This window comes from Oncorhynchus mykiss, chromosome 22, assembly GCF_057628025.1.
Source record: "Oncorhynchus mykiss isolate SJ-2025 chromosome 22, ASM5762802v1, whole genome shotgun sequence".
NCBI lineage: Eukaryota > Metazoa > Chordata > Actinopteri > Salmoniformes > Salmonidae > Oncorhynchus > Oncorhynchus mykiss.
In genome coordinates this window covers 32,010,919-32,024,919 of record NC_143043.1, presented here as the reverse complement: position 1 = coordinate 32,024,919, position 14,001 = coordinate 32,010,919, and the positions used below count along the sequence as shown (strand labels likewise).

General features: G+C 43.4%; 1 protein-coding gene across 1 annotated transcript in view; it reads right to left on the bottom strand.

Annotated features, from left to right (window-relative positions):
* Positions 1-9,824, bottom strand: part of LOC110501656 (adrenodoxin-like) — a 32,847-nt gene extending 23,023 nt beyond the window's left edge. Inside the window, exons 1-2 of the mRNA XM_090215849.1 lie at positions 9,588-9,824; positions 4,755-4,818 (exon numbers count right to left, since the gene is read on the bottom strand). Of these exons, the coding sequence (XP_090071975.1) occupies positions 4,755-4,818; positions 9,588-9,690 (167 nt within the window). The 5' untranslated portion in view covers positions 9,691-9,824. The remainder of the gene's footprint in view (positions 1-4,754; positions 4,819-9,587) is intronic.
* Positions 9,825-14,001: the final 4,177 nt, after the last annotated feature.

The window sequence follows — 14,001 nt, the reverse complement described above, 5'->3', positions numbered from 1 at the left end:
AGCCATGGATTACAGGCAACATTCGCACTGAGCTAAAAGGGTAGAGCTGCTGTTTTCAAGGTGCGGAACTCTAACCCGGAAGCTTACAAGAAATCCTGCTATGCCCTGCGACGAACCATCAAACAGGCAAAGCGTCAATACAGGGCTAAGATTGAATCATACTACACCGGCTCCGACGCTCGTCTTATGTGGCAGTGCTTGCAAACTATTGCAAACTAAAGGGAAGCACAGCGGCGAGCTGCCCAGTGACACGAGCCTACCAGACGAGCTAAAACAATTCTATGCTCGCTTCGAGGCAAGCAACACAACATGCATGAAAGCATCAGCTGTTCCGGATGACTGTGTGATCATGCTCTTCGTAGCCAACGTGAGTAAGACCTTTAAACAGGTCAATATACACAAGGCTGTGGGGCCAGAAGGATTACCAGGACGTGTGCTCCGGACATGTGCTGACCAACTGGCAGGTGTCTTCACTGACATTTTCAACATGTCCCTGATTGAGTCTGTAATACCAACATGTTTCAAGCAGACCACCATAGTCCCTGTGCCCAAGAACACAAAGGAAACCTGCCTAAATGATTACAGACCCGTAGCACTCACGGTCGTAGCCATGAAGTTCTTTGTAAGGTTGGTAATGGCTCACATCAACACCACTATCCCAGAAACCCTAGACCCACTCTAGTTTGCATACCGCCCAAACAGATTATTGCATCTCCTTGTGTTGTTGTCCTCTGGTGGCTTTCCTAAATTAGTCATGGATGGAGATAGGGATTTGGACTTGTAGTTTTCCTTAATTCTCCATACTGGCCAATGATTATAACTGCGATTCTGATCCAACCATAAATCCATACATTGTGCCCTTGCCCTGAGAGGATGGAAGTAGCTTGATGTAGTATGCTAATGTTAACTAGCTGGCCTGGCATATCGTTGCCCATAAAAGGAAGTTAGGCTAGCAAGCAAGAATTTTAACCAGGTAGCATAGGACAACAAAAACTAAAAGTGTGTACTGTATGACAAAATCAATGACCATTTAGGCAACATGAAAGAGGAAGATGGCATTGGCGTTTCTATACAAGTAGGGTGAGTCGGAAAAATTACCTTGCTTGAGCATGCTGTAGGTCATTTAACTGTTTGTTACATGCAATATGTTTTGTGGACTTCAGACAGATTTTGCTCTCTGGTTTAACTCCTCGATCACATCGTTAGTGTCATTGCGTTTTGGTACACCAGAAGTACATTCACTTCCATTAGAATGCTGCGTTTGCCTTGCAACATTGCGTTGCAGAGGCAGTTGCAGTGCGTTGTGTGGTGCATACCTTGGATATATCGAAGACGGCTTGACAGAAATAGTAGAAGGTGAATGTTGAACATTTGTTGCATACATATCCAAATTATGTGGCGTACCATTTTTCACAATGATGCTGTCGGTGTGATCAAGGCATAAATTTCAACAGTACCGCCACAGCAGCATAACATTTGATTAACACTTGATTTTTTTATAGTTCAATTATACTAAATTCTTGCAACCAACATAATGTTATATATATATATATATATATATGGGGGGATACAACCATCCCAGCTCTGCAGATTTTGTGTGAATAATCATTAGATAATTGTTTTTGGTACTGTCCATATGTAGCTTGTTTTTGGTCGCAGGTCCAGGAATGGTTGAAGAATTGCAACATTTATCTGGAGCTAACTCTGCAGATAGCACTACTGGGTGATTTGAAAAGTCATAGTCAATTGATCAATAATATAGTAATTATTTTAGCAAAAATGTTTCTTTCATTTACAATCTGTAGAAACTATGAGAATAGAAAGATTCAGAACTTTAATGAAATATGGCAAATAGAAATGTAAAAATGGATGGTGTTAAGAGATAGATGGGAGGGGTTGAGTGGCGCTGAAGGGTGGGATTAATAACAAGATAACTAATGTAAAATATACCGTGTCCGTAGAACGTGTATAGGTTCAGAACTTTTGAAAAACAGCACAGTTAAAAATATGACAAAATAAAATTCAAACTGGATGGTGTTCAGAGATAGATGGGAGGGGTTGATGGTAGCTGAAGGATGAGATTAAAAACTAACAAAATATAACTATAACCCTTTGCCTTGACAGTTTTGCACACAATTGGCATTCTCTCAACCAGCTTCACCTGGAATGCTTTTCCAACAGTCTTGAAGGAGTTCCCACACATGCTGAGCACTTGTTGGCTGCTTTTTCTTCACTCTGCGGACCAACTCATCCCAAACCATCTCAATTGGGTTGAGGTTGGGTGATTGTGGAGGCCAGGTCATCTGATGCAGCACTCCATCCCTCTCCTTTGTGGTAAAATATCCCTTACACAGCCTGGAGGTGTGTTGGGTCATTGTCCTGTTGAAAAACGAATGATAGTCCCATTAAGTGCAAACAAGATAGGATGGCGTATCGCTGCAGAATGATGTCATAGCCATGCTAGTTAAGTGTGCCTTGAATTCTAAATAAATCACAGATAGTGTCACCAGCAAAGCACCCCCACACCATCACACCTCCTCCATGCTTCACAGTGGGAACCACACATGCAGAGATCATCCGTTCACCTACTCTGCGTCTCACAAAGACATGGTAGTTGGAACTAGAAATGTCAAATTTGGACTCATCAGACCAAAGGACAGATTTCCACCAGTCTAATGTTCATTGCTCATGTTTCTTGGCCCAAGCAAGTCTCTTCTTATTATTGGTGTCCTTCAGTAGTGGTTTCTTTTCAGCATTTCAACCATGAAGGCTTGATTCACACAGTCTCCTCTGAACAGTTGATGTTGAGATGTGTTTGTTACTTGAACTCTGTGAAGCATTTATTTGGGCTGCAATTTCTGAGGCTGGTAACTCAGGTAATGAACTTATCCTCTGAAGCAGAGGTAACTCTGGGTTTTCCTTTCCTGTGGCAGTCCTCATGAGAGACAGTTTCATCATAGTGCTTGCTGGTTTTAGCCTACATCATCGTCAATATTCGGTCTGGTTGGCTGATGGGCGCAGCAGAGAGAGGCAGAAAGAGTGAGGTCAATCAGTAAAAGAAATTGAGCTAGCTAACTAGCAGAATTACATCAATCATCAACAATTAGCTGATCGCCCCCCCTCTTTTCCCAATGTCAATGATGTCTTTAGGAGGCACTGTAACTAGCCTTCTTAAAATTTGAGATGAGTTGTTACAAAAAAATATAAATCTAATTTTTGCTAGAGGCATTTGGTATTTTATGAATTTGGAGATTTTTTTCAATTTTGAATACCTGCCCCCCGAATGGTCTGTGCATGGCCCTGCATAGGCAACAACTAGAAATGTGAGATACATAAAATGCAATACTAAACCAAGTGAGTTCAACCACAAGGGTAAGACGTCTCTCCCACAGTACACAGTGGTTTATGGTGATGTGGTGCTGTCCTCTAGTGTCTATAAGTGAGAAGACAATTTTGGTAAGGAATCTCGATCCCTTCTCCCTGAATTGTGCACTTGATCACTCTCTCTACTAGAGTTTAAAGCATGGCACTTTCCGTTCGTTCCTTAGGACTTTCTCTATCTGCTTCTATATAGAGAAAGTCCTAAGGAACCTAGAGAAAGTCCTAAGGAACGAATTGAAAGTGCCAGGCTAGGCCCTTTGCCCTATTAGCGAGATAAGGACTGTTGAACCCAATAGTAATTAAATCACTACCCCTCCAGATGTAGTTTGTGGCTGTGTTCAAGGCCATGTCATTACACAACTACCGAGATTGTTTTAATATCACAGCCATAGATCCTATGAAATTATTAAAATTATATGGACCTAGCCCTAAATAGTATATGCGCACACGCGCATAATACAATTATAGACATTACATTTTCCTACCTGAGTGGCTGTGCACACGGCTGTTTTTGCAACGTTTTTTATATTGCAAGGCTAGGCCTAAAAACTTGTGAGATTGTATAGCCCTGCAAGTGACAAGTGCACAAAGGGAGAGAAAAAAAACTGTTGCGCCGTGATTGGATAAAGCTTAACCCTGGGGACGTATTGTCTGACGACACAAAATGAATTATTCCGCAGCTGTATGTTCGCAAAATACTTCATTTCGAAAAAATAAACTTCTACTCTTCGAGCATACCGATAGTGTTTTCGCGCAAAATGGTACGCAGTATCATCTGGATATGTGTGCAACAAAAGTTCAACATTCACCTTCTGCTAGTATTTCTGTCACGCCTTCAACGCATACAGTTTGACGCATACGTTCGATAAATCCAACGTATACATCACACAGAACGCACTTCAACTACCTCGGCAAGGCAAATGCTTCGTTTGGCCGAAGCAAGGAGTTGTAATAACCAGGCAAGGGGACAAGCGTCACTTAGATTTTTTTTTTATCAGGCAGCCAATCATACAACAGTAGGACAGGCTACCCAAAGTGTGCAGTCGGCAGATGTTTCCTAAAGAAAGATTTTACTCTTTCTGTAGGAAAGAACTGATGACTGCACAAGTGTGCCACATATATACGCAGCAGGACTTCCACGCATCCTGCCTTTATAACGTTCGCTGAACGTTATGCTGAACAAATATTGCTGACCTTAATCGGATACTTTCTCATTCATAAAATATGATAAAAGTTATGTTGACGTTGAATAGCCTAATTGAAATGTATCAGGTGCATTCAGTCGACATGCAAACATTGTTTCATCTGTCTTTCTATGGCATGGCTAGTGTTGAATGCTAAATAATACAATTTTAGACGTCACATTTTCCTACCTGAGTGGCTGTGCACAGGTGCCCAGTAGCACCTTATTACCACCAAAGACCTGGGGCAGGTATGTGTTTGAATGCTAAATGACGAGACAGAGGCATTGATGCGAGTAACCAGTCTTGTTCAGTACATCACAACACATCCGGGTATCTGAAGCACCCCGGTAAAACACAAGAGTTGCAGTAATGAACATTTACCAACAGATGGCATCACTGTGCCATCTTACACCCATAACATCTTCCCTTTAATAAAATAGGACAGGAGGTGTCAATTCACTAACAAAACAAACCTAGTAACAATTTCCAACATGAACAGTTTAGTATTTTTATTTTTTTTTTTTTTTTTTTTCCAGAACAACAACACATTTTGATATTCTCTTCACTTTTATCTCTGTCAACAATCCCTGATGGGAAACCTACAGATTAAGTCTTTTTGGTGGCTGGGACAGACGCCCGCATCGTGAAAAGACAGGGGGCTTGTCTGCGAGGACTGCGGGTTCCCGCACAGGCGTGTCACCTGAATGTCTAAGGGGAGAATTGATGGGTGAGGGAGCGGCCGACCTGTGATCCCCTGGCTCTTCGCCCAGTGCCTCAGGCCCCATGTGACTTGCTGGGGTTCTGTCTTTTGTCATGCGACCCCTTTGACCATCAGGGTTCTGAGTAGGTGCTGTCTCAGCAATCCGAAGGTCAACCCTGTTACGACGGTACAGTGATCCATTCACTTCGACCAAGTAGGAGCGTGGTGCCACTTTCTGTACACAGGATCCGAGTCTCCAGAGGCCTGTCCGGTCCCCTGGTAGTGGCTTCATTCGCACCGTTTCACCCACCCTGAGCTCAGGTAAGTCTTTTGCTGATTTGTCGTAGATGAACTTGGAGACCTGTCTTCTGTGACGTAGCTTCACCAGCACGTCTGTCACCACACATGGCTCCAGGAGAGTGCTGGCTACTGGCAGAGCTGCTTTTAAGCGCCGTGCCATGAGGCGCTGTGCCGGGCTGCTGTCCATGCCTTCTGTCGGGGTATTGCGCCACTGCAGGATTGCTTTCCAAGCATCTTTGCCCTCTCGCAGAGCCTTTTTGCAGAGGTTCTTTGCGATTTTTACTGCGGACTCTGCCTTCCCATTAGCTTTTGGGTGTCGTGGTGATGAAGTGACGTGCTCGAATTCCCATCCTGCAGCAAATTTTCGGAACTCAACTCCGGAGAATTGGGGTCCATTGTCTGAAATTACCCTATCTGGCTGTCCATAGCGGGCAAACTGAGCCTTGCAGCGTTTGATCGTTGTCTCTGCTGAGAGGTCGGGGAGGAGGTCGATCTCCCAAAAGTCTGAGTAATGATCGACTACCAGCAGAAAGTCTTTGCCACTGTGCTGGAAGAGATCTAGACTTACTATCTGCCAGGGGCGCATCGGTAGCTCGTGGGACATCATCGTCTCTCTCTGTTGCTCAATGGCATATTCATTGCAGATTGTGCATTTACTGACATAGTCTTTAATTTCACTCTGCATTCCTGGCCAATACAGTGTGTCACGTGCTTGTCTGTAACAGGCCTCACCTCCTATGTGACTTGAGTGCACGCGTGCCAACATCTCAGGGCGCAGAGACCGGGGAATAACGACTCTCTGACTCTTGAATATCACTCCGTTTTGAACACTGAGCTCCTCTTTGATTGGCCAATATTCTCTGACGGCTAAAGCAGTTTCTTCCCTGCAGTCGGGCCAGCCCATCAGAATCACAGACCTCAATGCCTGGAGTTGCCCGTCCCTGTCTGTGTGCTGTCTGATTTGTATAAAGCGCTGGTCCGTAACATTAAGGTAGTCAGCCTGGTTGATGTGTTCAACATCCACTTGCTCTGTTTGCAAGCTGCACACTGCGTGTTGTTCATGCATGGAGCGTGTGTGAGTGCCTGATGCAGTAGCCCTGCTGAGCGTGTCACTCACATACATCTCTGGCCCTGGCTTATACACCACCTTGAGGTTGTAGTTTTGTAGGGCCAGTAGCATGCTCTGCAGTCGTTTTGGGGCATTCAGGAGAGGCTTGCTGAATATAGCAATAAGGGGCTTGTGATCGGTCTCTGCGGTAATATTGTCGCGCCCGTACAGGTAGTGGTGGAAGCGTTGGCATGCAAACACAATGCTGAGGCACTCCTTCTCTATCTGGGCATAGTTCTGCTCTGTTGGGGTGAGTGCCCTAGAGGCGAATGCCACAGGCTGGCCCTCCTGCATGAGGCAACAGCCAAGTCCATACTGGCTTGAGTCACTCTGAATTGTGACAGGTTTTGACACATTGTAGTATCGCAGTACAGGTGTCTGGGTGACCAGTTGTTTTATTTCCCTCACCGCTGCGTCATGTTTTGGGAGCCAATGCCAGATGGTGTCCTTGTCCATGAGCCTCCTCAGTGGCTCACACACTTCAGAGAGCCGCGGTAGGAATTTGGCCAGGTAGGTGACGAATCCGACGAAGCGCTGCACTCCCTTCACGTCAGATGGGTGGGGCATTTCCAAGACAGCCTTCACTTTTTCAGGATCCGCCTTCAATCCGGTGGAGGACAAGATGTGCCCATGAAAGCGGACCTCTGGCACTTTAAACTGAAGCTTTTTTATGCTTAGCCTTAGCTTGACCTGTCTGCATCTGACCATCAGGGCCAGCAGCTTGGCGTCATGGTCACATTCTGCCTCCTCATCACTGTCCCCACAGCCCACTACGAGAATGTCATCTGCTATGGGTTCCACGCCACTAAGTCCCATCAACAGCTCATGCTGTTTCCGCTGATACACCTCTGGAGCCACGGAGACACCAAACGGAAGCTTCAACCACCTCTTCCTGCCCCAGGGTGTCCAAAAGGTGGTCATGTAGCTGCTGGGCTCGTCGAGCTTGCACTGCAGAAAGGCATCTCTGGCATCCACGAGCGTGAAGACTCTGGCCTTTGGGAGCTTGTAAAGAACATCCTCCAACGTGGGCATAATGTAATGTGAACGTCGCAGAGCCCGGTTGAGGTGTTTAGGATCAATGCATATCCGTAGCTTGTCTGGTTTCTTGACGATAACCATATTACTTATCCAGTCCGTAGGCTCGGTGACGGATATGATGTGGCCATCTGCTTCGTATTTGTCAAGCTGAGCCTTCGTAGCTGCTTTCATGGCCACTGGTACATTGCGGGGTGCACACTGGACAGGCTGGATTTCTGCGTCCAACTCAAAGTGGACTTCCCCAGGAACTGACTCGACCGGTGCGTTGAAGACATCATGGTACTTGCTTAGGAGTGTCTCCTTGCTCAGGGGCCCAGCCTGGACTTTGTCAATAATGTTAAGATCAGCTGGGATGGTGAAGTTAATAAGTCCAAGGCGCTCGCATGTAGAACCTGACAGTAATGGCTGTTGACTAGCCTCAACTATTTCAAACTCAAGGGTGTATTTCTGGCCACGTAAAACACACTCTGTCACAAACAGGCCTAAAGAGGTCATGAACTGGCCTGAATACAGTTTCAGCTTGGTGCTACTCTGTGTGAGTTTGTCTCTGGGCGCAAGCCTCCTTTTGTCTTTAAGGCTCATAACGTTGCATGTGGCCCCTGAATCTAGCTGGCATTGCTGTGGTTTATTATTAAGTAGCAGAGTGACAAACCACTTTTGTCCTTTTGCCCTCACTGCCCCTATGCACTCGCTAGCATATACATCCTCTGTGCTGTCGTTCCCTTCATCTGTGTTTGTTTCCATGGAGTGCACTTTACCCTCCTTTCTCTTGCTTTTCATGCAGACCCTTGCGAAGTGATTAGCTGTACCACAGGATTTGCATAATTTTCCATAGGCTGGGCAGTGTTCTTTTCCTCGTCCATGAGAAATGCCACAATATCGGCATGTATTGGGGTTGTCTACTGCAGAGTTGGCTGTAGTATTAGCATTAGCTGTGGCAAAGGGGAATTTCTTTACTGGCTGCCTGAATGTAGCATTTACATTGTCCGTATGTTGCCTTTCTAGCTCCATGGACCTCATCCGTATATCAGTAAGCTCTGCTGCACGGCATGTCTCCACTGCCAAGGCCAGCGTCAGGTCACGTTCTCTCAGCAAACGTCTGCGGGTGCCCTCATCCGTTATGCCAAGCACAATCGTATCTCTGATCAGTTCATCTCTTAAAGCACCATAGTCACATGTAGCTGCCTTTTCCCTTAACCTAGTGACAAAGCTGTCAATGGACTCCCCGTCCTCCTGTTTGCAACGACCGAAAACATAACGCTCGTAGATGACGTTCTTTGCTGGCGTAAAGTAATGTTCAAGAGCATCAAGAATAGCTATAGCGTTACCTTGCTGTGCTGCTGTTAGGTTCAGGTTGTGTTTGTATACGTGTCGGCATTCAGTTCCCATTATAGTCCTCAAAGTGGCAGCCACTACCTCATCTTCCTTTTCCAGAAGTCCCGTTGCTAGCGCGTAGTCCTCCCATTCACCTCTAAACGTATCCCAGTTCGTGCTCCAATCCCCGCTGAGCTTCATAACGGCGGGAGGGGGAATGTTCGCTGCCATGTCTAACCGATGCTAACAACACTGAAGCTAACTAGCAAACTCACTCTAGCTTAAGGCCAATTCCGGGCGAAATTTTACACAAATAAGCATTTGTTTGTAAACCAGAGCAGGTGACTCTAATTTGCGGAAAGCATGGTTAGTTATCCGACTCTGACACCATGTTTGAATGCTAAATGACGAGACAGAGGCATTGATGCGAGTAACCAGTCTTGTTCAGTACATCACAACACATCCGGGTATCTGAAGCACCCCGGTAAAACACAAGAGTTGCAGTAATGAACATTTACCAACAGATGGCATCACTGTGCCATCTTACACCCATAACAGTATGGTGATATTAAAATCCTAGATGTTGCGTGAAACGGAACGGCACATTTCGTTCGATATCGTAACAAACGAGTAAAAAACTGTATTGATGCAGACGCAACCGACATGTTGCCCCAACGTCGATGTAAAATAGCCAAAATTATAGCAATTGATGCAAGTTCAGGAGTGTATCAATGTACCCAGGCGAGAGCGAAATGTAAGCGCCACAAAGCATTTACCCCACTTGCAACCCTTAAGTGGATAACTCCCTCGGAATTGCTCAATAGGGCATAAGGGGACCCAGGGTTTATGTGTGTGTGGAGCATGGATTGTGCCAAATAGGTTACGTGATTCATTAAAAACACTAGGCTCTTTAGTTCATGGTTATTTTCAACAACAAAAAAAGGTCAAAGTCTAAGTCTAAAATGTAATCCATAAGAAACAAACCTGTAGACAAATGAATATGTTTACAATGTAATTACCATTTTGCATGTTATTTCTTAACCTGTTTATTTCTATTGTTTAGGTCTAATCAATGTATTTGTAAATGTGTGTAATGTTGTGCATTACTACATAAACAGATGGTATCCAACAAACCTCACCTGCCTACTGCCCTCTGTCACACCTTGAGAATTCTACTTATGGAAACATATGGGGCTTTATGCCTGTCTTTGTGGAGAAGTTTCCTGTCCAGGGTTGGGTAGGTTACTTTCTAAATGTAACACCAATAATACATTTTTGGTCATTGAGGAGGCTCAAATTTAAGGTCATTAACCAAAAAAGAATTTACTAAAGTGATATGATCAATAATTTTGTTCACAATGTAATTTCCCTTCATTTAAATGGAGTAACACCAATTAATCTTTGTATTTAGACATACCAAATGATCAATGGAATCCCTTAAATTCTGACATACTTAAAAGGGTCTAAGGATTGGGTAGGTTACTTTCTAAATGTAATCTGGTACTGTTAGTAGATACCGGTCCAAAAGTTGAATCAATAACCCAACTTTAGAATTACCCAAACTCAGTAATGTAATCTGATTACTTTCAGACTCGCTCAGGTTTAACAAACTTAAAACGCATGCCTTTTTCAATGCTGAATTGAATGTCAAAAGCTGTTAACAGAAAGATGTCTATGTATTTTTTTCCCTGCAAACATCCTTTCTGAATGTAAAAGTAGTCCAAGATAATCATCTACTTTTTCAAAAGTATCTGTAATCTGATTACAATATTTTAGCTGGTAACATAAGGTGATTAGTTTGTTTCTTTTGTAATCAGATTACATATATCTGATTGCATGTAGGCCTAATCAGTTACTCCCCAATCCTGTTCCTGTCTCCACTTCAGTAATAGGATCATAGATCTTGGCTTTTTCCCCCACACTGGCCTCAGCCCCATGGTCTCATAATACTCATAACCAGCTACCACCCATATAATCGACTTACTGTAGGCATACATCAATGAATCCCATCACAAAGCACTTACTTGACTTTACTTAATCATAGACTTGCTAAACTCACTCATGCAACCTTGATTTCAGTTTAAATAACAATTAATCCTCAGGTCAATTTATACAGTAAAACTGCGCATTAGCCTTATACTTTGGATAGAATTTGCCCATAGGCACAGATCTAGAATCAGTTTACCCTCATCTAATCCCACATTTAACTATCAGGTGGAAATTGCTAAACTGACCAGAGGTCAGTGTCTAGGGGTAGCTTTCTACCTACTGAGGTAAATCAGAAGACTGAGTGAGTGGATGGGGGAGGAGAGGACGGATTAATCAAAGATCAGGGACAGATTAGAGAGGGATTGTAATCCCCTTTGCCACACCCCATGTCCCAATACTATAAAAAGACTAGACAATTACCAGGGACTGCAGCTGAGATGTCTAAAAATTACAGATACACCTCATGTCTTTGTCATTATACCTAGACTAGAGTATACAATATTATAGTCCGATGTCTTATACATGCAACAATGCATAGCTTTCATCATCATAGAAGTATAATGCAGAGATTTCATTATAGATGTAGGCTACTGCATATTGACACACTGAGCTACAATCCAATAGTGAGGCCACTGCACTAAGAACATTCAGTGGATTGTTGTGGTGTCCACAAGATTTGAATGGAATCAGATTCTCCCAGACATAATAACCTCACTGAGTCAATGAGAAGAGTCTGGCTCATGGCTGTAGGGGTAGATGTTAATCTAAACTCAGAACAGTTTTACAATTAGTGAAAAAAGGCTCATAATAAGGATTTCACTGTAAAGTATACACCTGTGTTATATACGGAGCATGTGACAAATACAATTTGATTTGATTAATAAGAAGAGCGCAAACAAAAAAGAACAAAAAAAGCTGAAAAGCAAGAGAGATCATGAGCCAGTGAGAGAGAGGTAGAGGGAGAGGCAGAGTGAGCAAGAACTCAATTTCTTCTCATCTCTTTGACAAATTACCAACCACAATAGACAGCTGCAGTAGCTCTCCCCTGCAGTGCCTACCTGCAGTGTAGGATGACATTGCCATGAATTCCCAATAGATGACGATAGTGCAGTTGGTATTGGGAGTTAGTGATGTCAAAGTAGCCTAGTGATGCCAAGCTACAAACTGAGATAATGAATGAGTCAGAAACAGACCGAGTCACATAATACGGCTGTGGTAATGGAGTGCAAAGTAACCACATCAGTAGTTAGGTAAGAGTCATCGATACGGAATGGGGACAGTTACGATGTGGTGGGAGTGTGAGGGACCGTCAGTAAACAGAGACCGACTAACAATGAGAATGTGTAGACTATATGTGAAAAAAGGTTCAGTTGCCAGGATAACAAATACAAATTCAATCTAGACACAGTTGCCCTAGAGTACACAAATAATTAAACCTACCTTGGCCTAAACCTCAACACCACAGGTAACTTCCACAAGGCTGTGAACGATCTAAGAAACAAGGCAAGAAGGGATTTCTTTGCCATCAAAAGGAACATACTGTAAAACTCGACATCCCAATTATGATTTGGCTAAAATATAACTTGTTGCTCTCTATGGTTGTCAAATCAAATCAAATTTATTTGTCACATACACATGGTTAGCAAATGTTGTGAGGTCTGAAGTCCATTCAACAACCAAGAATTCACAAAATTGGACAAACACCCAATAGAGACTCTGCATGCAGAATTCTGCAAAAATATCCTTCATGTACAACTCAAAATCCCAAACAATGCATGTACAGCAGAATTAGGACTATACCCGCTAATGATCAAAATCCAGAAGAGCTGTTAAATTCTACAACTACCCAAAAGGAAGCAATGCCCACACAAAGCCCTCAACTACAGAGAAATTAACATAAAGAGTTCCCTAAGCCAGCTGGTTCTGGGGCTCTGTTCATAAACAGACCCCACAGAGCCCCATGACAGCAACACAATTAGACCCAACCCAATTATGAAAAAACAAAAATATATTTTTTTGACACACAAAAAAAACAAGCAAACCGGAATGCTATCTGGCCCAAAATAGAGAATACACAGTAGCAGAATACCTGACTACTGTGACAGACCCAAAATTAAGAAAATCCCTGACCATGCACAGACAGTGAGCATAACCTTGCTATTGAGAGAGGCCACCATAGGCAGACCTGGCTCTGCCCACAAAATCAGGTGGAAACTGAGCTGCCCTTATCTCCTGCCAAAAGTATGACCATATTAGAGACACATACAGTGAATTCTGAAAGTATTCAGACCCCTTGACTTTTTCTACATTTTGTTATGTTACAGCCTTACTCTAAAATGTATGAAATTATTTTTTTCCGGCTCAATCTACACACAATGCCCCATAATGACAAAGCAAAAACATTTTTATTAAATGTTTTAAATATTTAATACAATTAAATATCAGATTTACATAGTCATGGCCAAAAGTTGAGAATGACACAAATATACATTTTCACAAAGTCTGCTGCCTCAGTTTGTATGATGGCAATTTACATATACTCCAGAATGTTATGAAGAGGGATCAGATTAATTGTAATCAATTGCAAATTCCCTCTTTGCCATGCAAATTAACTGAATCCCCCCAAAAAACATTTCCACTGCATTTCAGCCCTGCCACAAAAGGACCAGCTGACATGTCAGTGATTCTCTCGTTGACACAGGTGTGAGTGTTGATGAGGACAAGGTTGGAGATCACTCTGTCATGCTGATTGAGTTCGAATAACAGACTGGAAGCTTCAAAAGGAGGGTGGTGCTTGGAATCATTGTTCTTCCTCTGTCAACCATGGTTACCTGCAAGGAAACACGTGCCGTCATCATTGCTTTGCACAAAAGGGCTTCACAGGCAAGGATATTGCTGCCAGTAAGATTGCACCTAAATCAACCATTTATCGGATCATCAAGAACTTCAAGGAGAGAGGTTCAATTGTTGTTAAGAAGGCTTCAGGG